The following is a 14,372-nucleotide window of genomic DNA, read 5'->3' on the forward strand; positions in this document are numbered from 1 at the left end:
TTTTTTTTAGTATTTAATGCCATGGAAGACAGAAACCAGTGCTCGAAAAGACTCTTAGAAGCCAGAAATAGAAACATCATTTTACTGGGGTTTATGTTATTTACTTATTTATTTGTTTATTTTTGTTATAAAAAAACAAGTTGACAGGTTACTTCTAAAGACACTACATCATGTTTGGGGAGCAGGAAGAGCTCTGTTGGGTCTGTGTAGGGTAAATGTAACAGACATTTTGTTCTATGTGATTGTTTGCATTGTGCTCACCTGGGGTACTGAACACAAGTAACTTATTTACAAATCTTCCACAAATGTGTTTTGGTCAGTATCTTTTTGTTGGATTTATATGTCTATGAAGAAAGTTGGGCCTGTGGTACTTTTCTATGCCATCTTGCTTATGCAGTTTGTATAATTTCATGGGTTAGATATATAGAGTAAACAAATCTTAGTCTAGCAAGTGGAGTAATTTGTTATTTTTATTTTTTTTCAGTTATGTGTTCTTATTTTGCTCAAGACCTATTGCCAGAGCAGGACACAAAAAAATTATTTCCAAAAGTGATACTGAGAAGTTATGGAAACTGTGGAGATAAACATGTACCACTAAGAAAAGTCTGTGAAAGTGTGGATGGTTGTAAAATGCACAAAAGAGTTTATGGTAAACTTAAGAAATGTTTGATGGCTACACAGAGCAAGACATATTTATGTTACAAATATGTAAAGGTCTTTTATACATTTTCATATTCAAATAGATATAAGATAAGACTTGCTAAAAAGAAGACTTATAAATGTAAAGAATGTGGCAAAGCTTTTAACCGGTTATCAATCCTTACTGCACATGAGAAAATTCATAGTAGAGAGAAACCCTATAAGTGTAAAGAATGTGGCAAAGCTTTTAACTGTTCCTCAGATCTTACTAAACATAAGATAATTCATACTGGAAGGAAACCCGAAAAATGTAAAGAATGTGGCAGAGCTTTTGACTGTTCGTCATACCTTACTAAACATAGGAGAAATCATAATGGAGAGAAACCCTACAAATGTAAAGAATGTGGCAAAGCTTTTAAGCGGTTATCAATCCTTAATACACATGAGAAAATTCATACTGGAGAGAAACCCTACAAATGTAAAGAATATGCCAAAGCTTTTAAGTGTTCCTCAGACCTTACTAAACATAAGTTAATTCATACAGGAAACAAACCCTACAAATGTAAAGTATGTGACAAAACTTTTAACCGGTTATCAATTCTTACTACACATGAGAAAATTCACAGTGGAAAGAAACCCTACAAATGTGAAGAATGTGGCAAAGCTTTTAACCGGTTAACAATCCTTACTACACATGAGAAAATTCATAGTGGAGAGAAGCCCTACAAATGTAAAGAATGTGCCAAAGCTTTTAACTGTTCCTCAGACCTTACTAAACATAAGTTAATTCATACAGGAAACAAACCCTACAAATGTAAAGAGTGTTGCAAAGCTTTTAACCGGTTATCAATCCTTACTACACATGAGAGAATACATAGTGGAGAGAAACCCTACAAATGTGAAGAATGTGGCAAAGCTTTTAACTGTTCTTCACACCTTACTAAACATAAGAGAACTCATAGTGGAGAGAAATCCTACAAATGTGATGAATGTGGCAGAGCTTTTAAGTGGTTATCAATCCTTACTATACATGAGAGAATTCATAGTGGAGAGAAACCATACAAATGTAAAGAATGTGGCAAAGATTTTAGCTGTTCCTCACACCTTAATAGACATAAGAGAATTCATTCTGGAAAGAAACCTTACAAATGTAAAGAATGTGGCAAAGCTTTTAAGTGGTTATCAATCCTTACTACACATGAGAGAATTCATACTGGAGAGAAACCCTACAAGTGTAAAGAATGTGGCAAAGCTTTTAACTGTTCCTCACACCTTAGTAGACATAAAATAATTCATTCTGGAAAGAAACCTTACAAATGTAAAGAATGTGGCAAAGCTTTTAGGTGGTTATCAATCCTCACTACACATGAGAGAATTCATACTGGAGAGAAACCCTACAAATGTAAAGAATGTGCCAAAGCTTTTAACTGTTCATCACACCTTAGTAAACATAAGAGAATCCATACTGGAGAGAAACCCTACAAATGTAAGGAATGTACCAAAGCTTTCACCTGTTCCTCAGACCTTACTAGACATAAAGTAATTCATACTGGAAAGAAACCCTACACATGTAAAGAATGTGGCAAAGCTTTTAACCGGTTATCAATCCTTACTACACATGAGAGAATACATAGTGGAGAGAAACCCTACAAATGTGAAGAATGTGGCAAAACTTTTAACTGTTCTTCACACCTTACTAAACATAAGAGAATTCATAGTGGAGTGAAGTCCTATAAATGTGATGAATGTGGCAAAGCTTTTAAGTGGTTATCAATCCTTACTACACATAGGAGCATTCATAGTGGAGAGAAACCCTACAAATGTAAAGAATGTGGCAAAGCTTTTAAGTGTTCCTCACAACTTAGTAAACATAAGATAATTCATACTGAAAAGAAACCCTACAAATGTAAAGAATGTGGCAAAGATTTTAAGTGGTTATCAATCCTCACTACACATGAGAAAATTCATACTGGAGAGAAACCCTACAAATGTAAAGAATGTGGCAAAGCTTTTAACTGTTCTTCATACCTTAGTAAACATAAGATAATTCATACTGGAGAGAAACCCTACAAATGTAAAGAATGTGGCAGAGCTTTTAACTGCTCCTCAGACCTTAATAAACATAAGATAATTCATACTGGAGAGAGACCCTACAAATGTAAACAATGTGCCAAAGCTTTTAACCGGCTATCAATCCTTACTACACATGAGAGAATTCATAGTGGGGAGAAACCCTACAAATGTATAGAATGTGCCAAAGCTTTTAACTGTTCTTCAGACCTCACTAGACATAAGATAATTCATACAGGAGAGAAACCCTACAAATGTAAAGAATGTGGCAAAGCTTTTAACCGGTTATCAATCCTTACTGCTCATGAGAGAATACATAGTGGAGAGAAACCCTACAAATGTAAAGAATGTGGCAAAGCTTTTAACTGGTCCTCACACCTTACTAGACATAAGATAATTCATACTGGAAAGAAACCCTACAAATGTAAAGAGTGTTACAAAGCTTTTAACCGGTTATCAATCCTTACTACACATGAGAGAATACATAGTGGAGAGAAACCCTACAAATGTTAAGAATGTGGCAAAGCTTTTAACTGGTCCTCACACCTTACTACACTTAGGAGAATTCATAGTGGAGGGAAAGCCTTCAAATACGAAGAATGTGGCAAAGTTTTTAACCAGCCATCAAGCCAAGAGAATTTATACTTCAGAGAAGCTTAATATGAGGAATATGGAAAAGCTTTTAACCATTTCTCGAATCTTAACAAAACAATTCATAATGGAGAGAAATCCTGCAAATGTGAACGGTGTGGCACAGGCTTTGGTGTATTCTTAACGTTTAGTAAACAGAATTCATGCTGATGAGAAACCCTGTACAAATGTGAAGAATGTGGCAAAGACTTTTGTGAATCAGCACTAAGTAAACAAAATATTTCATACTGAAGCACATGGAAAAGCTTTTTACCAGTTCTCATCCCTTACTAAACATAAGCAACTTCATACTGGAGAGAATTCTGACGCTTGTGAAGAATGTGGCAGACTTTTTAACTAGTTCTTAAACCCTACAGAACATAAAATAATACACAATGGATGGAAGCTACTAACCTTAAGAATGTGACAAAGCCCTTAGTATATTGTTAACCATTTCTAAACATAAGGTATTTCATACTGGAGAGAATTCCAACAAATGTGAAAAATGTGACAAAGACTTTAACAAGTTCTCAACATTTATTACACACAATTCATACTGGAGAGAAATCATACTAGCATAAAGAATGTATCAAAGCCTTTTACAACTTCTCGATTCTCAGGAGACATAAGATAATTTATTTTGAAGAGAAACTCTACAAACCTGAAAGATGAGACAGTCTTTTCACAACACTTCAAACTTAAAAATTAAAATAAATACAGTGATCCTAGACCGCAGAAATGTTAAGAATCTGTCAAAACCTTTAAGTAGTTGTCACTCTTGATTGCTAGTAAGATAATTGACACTCTAAAAAACTACTTGTTTGAAAAATGCAACAAAACTTTCAGCTAGTACTCACATTTTGTTGCACAAGAAAGCATTTATACTCGAGGAAAATTCTACAAATATAACAAGTGGAAAAGCTGTTGATACCGGCTCATATCTTACTCAACATCCAAGAGTTTATACTTAATAAAAACATTGTAAGTGCAATTATTGTCAAAATAGCTTTCAGAAAATATAAGTCATTAAAGTGAAGAAGAGCATTCATTTTTAAGAGGAACATTAAAAATATAAAGAGGCTTGTAGTACCATTACTTGTTTCATAGATGTTATTGTGCAGAGTTTGTATTAGAGAAAAGAACCTGAAGGAATTTCTCAAAACTTGTTCAACATCAGGGAATTTATAGTATATTGGAAAAAAACCCAATACATGTAATGAGTTTAAAGAATTATTCAAAAATGATAGCTAAGAAAACATCAGAGAGTTCATAGTAAAATATATGTTTACAGATGCAGTAACTATGAAAACAACATTTACTTCAAAATTAAGTCTATGTCAACATCAGTAATTCACAGTACAAATAACTAAGGCTGACCCTCCAGGCATTACACTAAATCAGAGTGTTGCATATAGAACATCATCCAAAATTAAAGTTGTTAAATAAATTATTGTTCTGTAACTTTAACAAAAGAAAATTGGAGTGTTATAATTGCATTCAATTATAACATTCAATAAAAGCCTTACAGATTAATTTTTGGAAAGTAAATAATGATATAATTCAACTCACAGTTTACTTCATGCTGTATCTTTTATTTTTATGGTCATAATAAAAACTATATAAAAGTATAAATAAAATACGTTTCTATGTCCCAAAGAAGTGTTTTTAAAATTTTTTAATATATTTTTCTTTGAACATGTGAACTACCTACACATACAAGCTTTTAGTTTTGATTCACATACAGTTAAATATGCACGTTAGTCTAATGATATTTTGTAACTGTAATAGAACTGTAGAATATGTGTTTGTGTGTGCATGAGTTTTACCTATTTTCAGAAAATACAATATTGAAACAAAACATTTTCATAAGGTGACTAGTTTGCTAGGAAGCTTCAAACTTCAATAATGCTAAATGCAAATCTGTGTCTTTACCTTTTATTTATTATTTTACAGACCCCATACTTTTCCTGTTTTTTATAATTAGTTTTTGCTTTACAGTGTAAGGAGTATTCATTGTAAGGTGATTGATTAGTAAGTATCATAAAATGTAGGGCACACAAAATGATTTTTAGATATAATTTCATAATTTGTGTCTTTATATATTTTTTAGGGCGTTTCATTGTGTTTAATTGGCGAAACCTCTATACGCCTACTATTCCTTAGTTATTGTTCCTTTATCTTTTTATAATTGATTTTTGTAAATTTATCTGTTAAGCCATTAGATTCAGGGAATTACTTGGGAGGCTTCATGAGTCATGATGATTTTAGATATTTTTTAATTTTTTTGGTTGTGTTCTCTTCTGTTTTTGTTGTTGTTGTTGTTTGTTTGTTTTTAAGCTGGAATCTTATCTGTCACCCAGGCGGAAGGTCAATGGTTCAATTTCAGCTCACTGTAACCTCCATCTCTTTGAGTTCAAGCAATTCTCCCTGTCTCAGCCTCTCAAGCCGCTGAGATTACAAGTGCCTGCCACAATGCCCACCTAATTTTTGTATTTTTAGTGGAGACAAGATTTTGCCATGTTGGCCATGCAGGTCTTGAACTCCTTACATCGTTGATCCGACCCTCAGCCTCTAAAAGTGCTGGGATTACAGGCGTGAGTCACCATACCTGGCAAGAATGTTTTGATGTATAAATGTAGCAAGCAAACGTGATAGTGCTTCTCATGTAACAGATGCTCCATAGTAAGCCATAAATATTTTTCCTGGAGTTAGGTTGCAAGTCAAATCATATATGGAAAATGTCAATAGTGAAGAAATAATATTCATTCTTCATGTGGAGAGAACAGTATTTCCAGGCTGCAAAATTGATTCTTGCTGAATTTAAAGAGAAAGTCTTTTTTTTCTGATTCTATTTAGTTTTGTCTTCTTATGTGTATTCCAACTACATATGCATTACAGACCTTCTTTTTCTGTGTTATGGCTACAGTTTTCTCAATTTTTGATTTTATTCTATGTCATTTCACATAGTACTTTGTAGATTTTGATGAGAAAATAGTTTTTGTTTTCTTTTTTTTTTTTTTTTTTTTGAGACGGAGTTTCACTCTTGTTACCCAGGCTGGAGTGCAATGGCGCGATCTCGGCTCACCGCAACCTCCGCCTCCCGGGTTCAGGCAATTCTCCTGCCTCAACCTCCTGAGTAGCTGGGATTACAGGCACGCACCACCATGCCCAGCTAATTTTTTTTTTGTAGTTTTAGAGACGGGGTTTCACCGTGTTTACCAGGATGGTCTCGATCTCTTGACCTCGTGATCCACCCGCCTCGGCCTCCCAAAGTGCTGGGATTACAGGCTTGAGCCACCGCGCCCGGCAGTTTTTGTTTTCTTGAGACGAAGTATTGCTCTTGTTGCCTAGGCTAGAGTGCAAGGGTGTAATCTCAGCTCATCACAACCTCCTCCTCCTAGGTTCTTTTCCTACCTCAGCCTCTCAAGACACTCAGATTATAAGCATCTGCCACCACACCCAGCTAATTTTGCATTTTTAGTAGAGATGGGGTTTCTCCATATTGGTCACGTTGGTCTCAAACTCCCGAACTCAGGCGATCCGCCCACCTCGGTCTCCCAAAGTTCTGAGATTATAGGCATGAGCCACTGTGCCTGACCTGAAACTTTTAATGCAGTATAAGTCGATTTTAACTGGAGCGTTTGCTTAGCAGTATAACTTTGACATCAGATAAAGATAAAAGTCATAGAGTATTCTCAGGGGGTGGGAGAATTAAATTATTTAGCTTTATTTTTAAAAGAAAAATTTTAAAAGATTCTTACATAAAATGTGTCAAATATAAAATGTATCTTGGTAATTAAATTTCTAACAGTTGGTGGTAAGTAATAAATTTTTTGTGTTTCATGATATACTTACAGCACAACTTATGTTTCCATGCAGAATTTCTAAGTGTGAATGTTAGAGGTTGCCAAATAATAAAATTATCTCTGTACATTTTAAATTTGAATATTTTTTATATCGATATAATTTCAAGAATTTTCTCACTTATTTTATATATTTTTTTGTCAGTGAAGTTCAGCATACAGTTTTTATACTTAGTCACCTATCTGTAGCCAATCCTTGATTATTTTCTTTGGAGAATATGTGAAGATTATGCCAGTTTTTGAATTAAAATATTTTATGTTATTTTGCATGCAAATTTGTTTACTGTGTTCACAAAGTGGCCAGTCATCAGACCATCAGCAGTCATGGGACCGCCTGCCCTTTTATTGTCTTCCATATCATTAGCATTAGCACTAGAAACTGCGGGTGCCCCAAACTTAAAAGCCCTAAAGTAAATTGGCTTCTTTCAGGCACTGTGCAGGGTCCATGGCATGATGTTCAAGTATCAAAGTTTCTATGGTTGTAATTTACAAATGACAGAACTGCACAAAGCTATGTGTGATTAATAGTATCCAGTCAAGTTTATGACAAATACAGATCATATTTGAAATATTTACTTTCTATAAAGTTTTAAACATATTTTTTAACTTGACAGATGAAATGGGTATTTACTTTTTAAAACATAGTATTTTGAAGTGTACATACATTGTCCAATACTTAGCCCTGTGTAATAAATGTGTTAACTAACAGAGTTAACTTTTTTGATGAGACCACGTGATCTTGTCTTAGCATATTTCATACATATACATTTTTTATGAACTAGAGTCATCATGCTGAACAATAATATATCTCTTGAAATTGTTCTTCCTATACAACTAATTATGTATTTGTTGACATTTTTCCAGTTGCCTCTTTTTTTCAATTTCCTTGGCACCTGGGGGTCACCATGTTACTCTATACCTCAGTGAGTTTAACTTTTTTAAGTATCCATTTGTAAGTGGAATGAGATACTAGTCTTTCTGTGACTGGCTTATTTCAACAAATAATATCTTTCAGGTTAATCCATGTGATTGAAAACAATTTAAAAAAATAAAAAATTATGTTTCGTACATATACCATATGCATGTGTATTAGATGTTGAACTGTTGGTGCCATATTTGGGTTATTGTGAAGGGTGTGCGAACAACATAGAAGTGCAAGTATTTCTTCATTCTCATTTTGAATATCTGAAAGTGCAATTGCTGGATTATATGGTAGTTAAATTTTAAATTTTTTTCAAAAGTCTATTTTGTTTTTTTAATGTCTGTCCTCATTTACATTCAAACCAACAGTGTGCAAGTGTTTCCTTTACATCTTTACCAATGTTTTCTTTTTATTTTACTTAAATATCTCATAGGTATTTCTTTTTGTTGTAGTATTTTTGTTTTTCTCATAGGTAAATTTTATAAATATCTCATAGATATTTTTTGCTTATTTTTCTCTGACAATAATTGACATTGAGCATTTTTCAGTTTATCTCTTGGCCATGTCTTTTCTTGAAAAATATTTAAGCTTGGGCTGGGCATGGTGGCTAATGCCTGTAATCCCAGCGCTTTGGGAGGCTTAGGTGGGTGGATTACCTGAGGTGAGGAGTTCAAGACCAGCCTGGCCAACACAACAAAACTCCATGTCTACTAAAATTAGAAAAATTAGTCATGGTGGTACATGCCTAAAATTGTAGCTACTAGAGGAGCTGAAGCAGGAGTATTGCGCTTCAACCTGGGAGGTAGAGCTTGCAGTGAGCTGATATTGTGCCACTGCACTCAAGCCTGTTCAACAGATTCCATCTCAAAAAAGAAAACAAAACAAACAAAAAAATTCAGCATGCTGCTCATAGTTGTTTTTTGTTGTGTAGTCATTTGAGTTTCTTGCATATTTTTTACATTATTCTCTTATCATACACATAATTTGCAAATACTTTCTCCCATTGTTTAGTTGTCTCATAATGTTGATTATATCAGACTCTGTGCAGCAGATTTATACTGAAATAATCTGACTCATCCATTTTTCCTTTTGTTTCTCAGATTTTGAACTTAAATTTAAAAATTCACTGCCCAAACCAATGTTATGAGGGTTTTAGTCTATATCTTTTGTACTAGTTTCAGAGTTAATAGCTTTACGTTTAAGTAACTATTTTAAATTCTGAGGTGATCTCATTTTATTGCTTTGCATGTAAATATAAAGTTTTCTTAACATCATTTATTGAAGATACTGCCTTTTCCCTAAGGAACTATCACCTTTTTAAGTATGTTACTAGTATTTTGATAGAGGTTGCATTATATCTAGATTATTACGTGTAATAAAAATATTTAACAATATTAATGCCAATTCATTAATGAGTAATATTTCTCCGTCTGTGTATTTAATTTTTTATTTAATACTCTTTAGAGTATAATGTAAAGTGTTTCAACTTTTTGGTAGACTTTATTTCAAATTTTAGTTACTACAGTTACTGTGGATAAAATTGTTTTTCAATTTCATTTTGAGATAGTTGTTAGTGTGTGTATAGAAATCCTACTGATTTTAAATTGTTTCTTTTGTGTTCTACAAGTTCAATGAATTTGTTTAGTAATTCTGGTAGTTTTCAGTAAAGTGTTCAACTTTTCTATACATAAGATTATGCCATCTTCCAACAGGATACTTTAAATTTTTTTATTCCATCTGGATTCCTTTGATTTTATTCTGATTTCTCTGTCTTGGACATTTTGTGCTATGTTTGGTAGGACTAAAGAAAGTGGACATCCTTGTTCTAGCTCATAGAGAAAAAGCTTACAGATTTTCCTGTTTAGTATGTTCTTAGGTGTGCATTTTTTTTCTGTACATGAGATTTATTGGCTTGAGATAATTTTTCTCATATCTGATGTTTTTAGAGATTTATCATAAGGGGATGTTAAATTGTGTCAAACTTTTATTCTGCATCTATTTAAATTTTAGAGTTGTAAAATCATGACTAATTCTACATAAATAAAATTGTTATTTAAAGACGACTATGAACATCTCTGCATGCAAATTATAAAATATATAGAAAATAAATGATCTTAATAAACAAAAATTTTCAAGATAGAACTGGGAAAAACAAAATCTTGAACACAGTAAAAATGTATAAAATGTAAAATGAGATTGAATAAGTAATACAAAATATCCAACCATAAAAAACCCTGGATTAAGTAAATTTACAGCCAAATTCTACCACATACATAAAGATGAGCTGGTACTTACTCAACTAAATGTATTCCAAAAAATCATGGTGAGATTCCACCCTGACTCATATGAAATCACTATTATCTTGATACTAGAATCTAGTGAAGATACAACAGAAGAAAACCACAGTCCAATATTTCTTTGAACATTAAAACATAAATTCTCCATGTAATACTAGAAAGGTGTGTTCATAAAAAAGTATTTTGCCACAATCATCTGAGTTGTATTCATGTATTCAAGAATGTTTCATTATATGTAAGTCAATAAGTGCAATTTACCTTGTAAATATAATAGAAATAAATTATATGATTAATAAAATACATGCAAAAAAGCACTCAAGAAAATCTAATATTTATTAAAATACTCTCAACAAACAAGGCAAATAAAAAACGTACCACAAAATAATAAAAGCCATCTATTACAAATTCTCAGCCACATCATACTGAACAAGCAAATGTGGATGCATTATTTACATAAATAGAAATAAGACCAGAATAGGTACTGTAAACACTTTTATTTAACATAGTTCTTTAAGTCCTAGCCAGAGCAATTCAACAAAGTGGAGAAATAAAATTTATATAATAATAGAGAAAGTCCAGTTATCTTCACTGATGACATAATTTTCTACCTAGATTTCACCAAAAGATCCTAAGCCTAAAAATAACTTCAGCAAAGTATCAGAATACAAAATCGATATATACAAATGAGTAGCATTTCTGCACACTAACGACATTGAAGTTGAGAACAAAATTAAAAACAGTTCTATTTACAATAGATACTAACAAAAAAATAATACCTAGAAATACATTACATCAAAGAAGTAAAATAGCTCTACAAGGAGAACTAAAATAACTGCTGAAAGAAATCAAAGATGACACAAGTATTAATAGAAAAGCATTCCATGCTCATGACATTGAATAACCAATATAATTCAGATGTGCGGGCTGACTAACCTGCAGATTAAGTGCTATTTCTATCAAACTATCAATTCCATTTTTCATAGAATTAAAAACTATTCTAAAGTGTATATGAAAAAATAGAACAACCCAAATAGCCAAGACAACTTTACACAAAAAGTATGAACCAGACCTCACTTTACCTGAGTTCAAACTGTACTACAAGCTACGGTTACCAGTATAACATGGTTCTGTTACACACACGCACACATATGTAACATACATATGTGTGTCCCTGGAACAGATGAGAGACCCCGAAAATATTCAAAGACCCCTGAAATAAAGCTGCACTTCTACAACTTATTTTTGGCAAACAACAGAAATAAATGAATGGGAATTAACTCCATATTCAGTAAATGGTACTGAGAAAACTGATTAGTTATATGCAGAAGAAAACTGAACTCCTGCTTCTTACCATATAAAACACATGATTGAAGGTATATTAACAACTTAACTAAAACTTCAAGCTATAAAAATCCTACATGAACAACTAGAAAGTATTCTAGATACTGGCCCCTAAAGAAAATTTATGCCTAACATTTTAAAAGTGAGTACAGCACAAAAATTAAAAATTGCCATCTAATTAAAGAGCTTCTACACAACAAAAGAAACTATTAACCAAGTAAACAGACAACCTGCAATATAAAATTAAATATTTGTAAACTGATATAACAAGGATTATACAGAATTTATGAGAAAGTTAAGAAAAAATGATACAAATGAAATAGGAACTTTCAAAGGAAGATGCAAGAGCTGTCAAGAAACATGCCAAAAATTGCTCAACATTTATAATCGTCAAAGTGTTGTAAATCAAAATGACAATGTGATACCATTATACACAGTTAGAATTACTGTTATTAAAAAAGTGAAAAAATAATGTTGAAGTTTTGAAGGAAAGAACATTTTTATACACTGTTGGTGAGAATATGGAAAGCAATTTGGAGATTTCTCAAATAACTAAAAATCAAATTGCCTTTTGACTCATCAGTCTCTTCAGTATGTATATACCCAAAGGAGAATAAATTATTTTCCCAAAAAGACACTTAGCAAACATGTTTATTGCAGCACTATTCATAAAAGCAAAGATATAGAATTAAACTAGATACTTATGAATCTCAGATTGAATAAGAATAATTAGGTACTTATATACCGTGAATTGCTATGCAGCCAGAGAAAAGACTAAATAATTATTTTTGCAGCAACATGTATACAGCAGAAGGCCATTATCCTAAGCAAATAAGACATGTGGTAGCTGTCACTTATATGTCGGAGCTGAACATTGGGTGCAGATGGAAACAAGAAAAGAATAAGCACTGGGACTTTTAAAGAGATGGAAAAAAAAAGACAAGTATTGAGACACTTTTAGACATGATGTATACTATGTGGGCAATGGCATTATTAAGCACCAAAACCTCAACATGCAGTATACCTATGTTACAGATCTGCTCATGTACCTTCTGAATTTAAAATAAAAATAATAAAATGCTTTCTGGTATAATGACATGTTGCATTTCTTCAGTTCTGGGCCAATAGTTATAATTAGGGGTGAAAGAATTACTCACTCTTTAGACCATAGAAATGAATGTTTACCAGGTCTCTTTGAACTCTATAAGCTACTATCTCTAAAAGCTCTTGGCCTATAGACCAAGAAGTGTTTTATTCCTAAGTATGCAGTTAAAATAAAAGACTCTACATTTTTATTTTTCATTTATCTGTACAGTAAACTATAGAGTTAATTTGTAACTCTACTCCTTTTGGAGAAAAATGGTGTGTTGTTTAATCACTTCTTTTTAAGAATGAACTATTTTTGAAAATGTTAGCCTATGAAAATTATGTTAAATCGCTGAATTAGGAAAAGGAAACATTTTTAAAAAATGCATAGGAGCCTTATAGGAATAGCCCAAAAATGATGAAACAGACCAAGTTATTCAAGACCATACTGCTGCAAATGCTCACTCCATCACAATTATTCTGATGAAAAAAGGAACAATTGATTGAGAGAGATTTCTAGACTACTTTTCTGATTTAATTGCAGTGTTAGATGTTTTTTCTTATTATTTGCCATATAGAAGTCTCTACTTTAACAAAAGATTTTGTGAATTTCAAGTAATATGCTCAGACGTGTATTTTAATTATTCTGTTTTTAGAGAGAAAGAAACAGAGCCACTGAGAGAAATAACTTGCTTACCATAGCAGAGGCAGTATTAAAACACAGGCAACTTTGTCTCCAGAGATAAGAGTCTTGAGTACATCAATAAAAACCTTTCAAACAAAAGAAATGATTTTTAACACTCATTTTTAATAAAAATTTAAAAGATAATTGAATAAATTTTTATTGTTATATGTGTGTGGTTGTATAAAATGGTACAGTAAGGAGAAATAATTTAAGCCAGAGAAGATACGCTAACGTTTGCAACAAATAAAATTGCAAAGTAGTCAATTATTATGTACAGACAATATCTCTGTTTACTTAGATAACAAAAGCAATTAAAAGGCTTTTTTGAGATAGAGTCTCACTCTTGCCCAGGTTGTAGTGCAGTGGTGCAATCTCAGTTCACTGCAACCTGTGCCTTTTGGGTTCAAGCGATTATCCTGCCTCCCAAGTAGCTGGGATTATAGGCCCATGTCACCACACTTGGCTATTTTTTTTTTTTTTTAATTTTTAGTAGAAATGGGGTTTTACCATGTTAGCCAGGTTGGTCTCAAACTCTTGACCTCAGGTGATTCACCCACCTCAGCCTCCTAAAGTGCAGGGATTAGGCATGAGCCACTGTGTCCAGCCAAAAAGGCTGTTTTAAAAATCTATTCAGGTGGGTAGGCAAAATTCTACGATGATTCTCAGTCTGTTAAACATCTGCTGAGTATGTAATCCTTTCCTTTGGGATATATAAAAGTTGTGACTTTGCTGGGAAATTACTCATGAAATAAGGTAACTAAGGTGTTGACTTTGTGTTCATTCAAAGAGAGATTATTATGATTGAGCTAAACTTAATCATAAGAGAAAGACACATCATA

At 32.6% G+C, this 14,372-nt stretch overlaps 1 protein-coding gene across 6 annotated transcripts in view; it reads left to right on the forward strand.

Annotated features, from left to right (window-relative positions):
• The window catches only part of LOC116545552 (zinc finger protein 91-like), a 42,780-nt gene extending 37,785 nt beyond the window's left edge, over positions 1-4,995 (forward strand). For all 6 annotated transcript variants that reach the window (XM_032272098.1, XM_032272099.1, XM_032272100.1 and 3 more), the window contains one exon: positions 485-4,995. In XM_032272098.1, the coding sequence (XP_032127989.1) occupies positions 485-3,222 (2,738 nt within the window). In that variant the 3' untranslated portion in view covers positions 3,223-4,995. The remainder of the gene's footprint in view (positions 1-484) is intronic.
• The last annotated feature ends 9,377 nt before the right edge of the window (positions 4,996-14,372 follow it).

The sequence above is a fragment of the Sapajus apella genome, unplaced genomic scaffold (assembly GCF_009761245.1).
Source record: "Sapajus apella isolate SASKATOON/1434 unplaced genomic scaffold, GSC_monkey_1.0 scaffold287, whole genome shotgun sequence".
Lineage (NCBI taxonomy): Eukaryota > Metazoa > Chordata > Mammalia > Primates > Cebidae > Sapajus > Sapajus apella.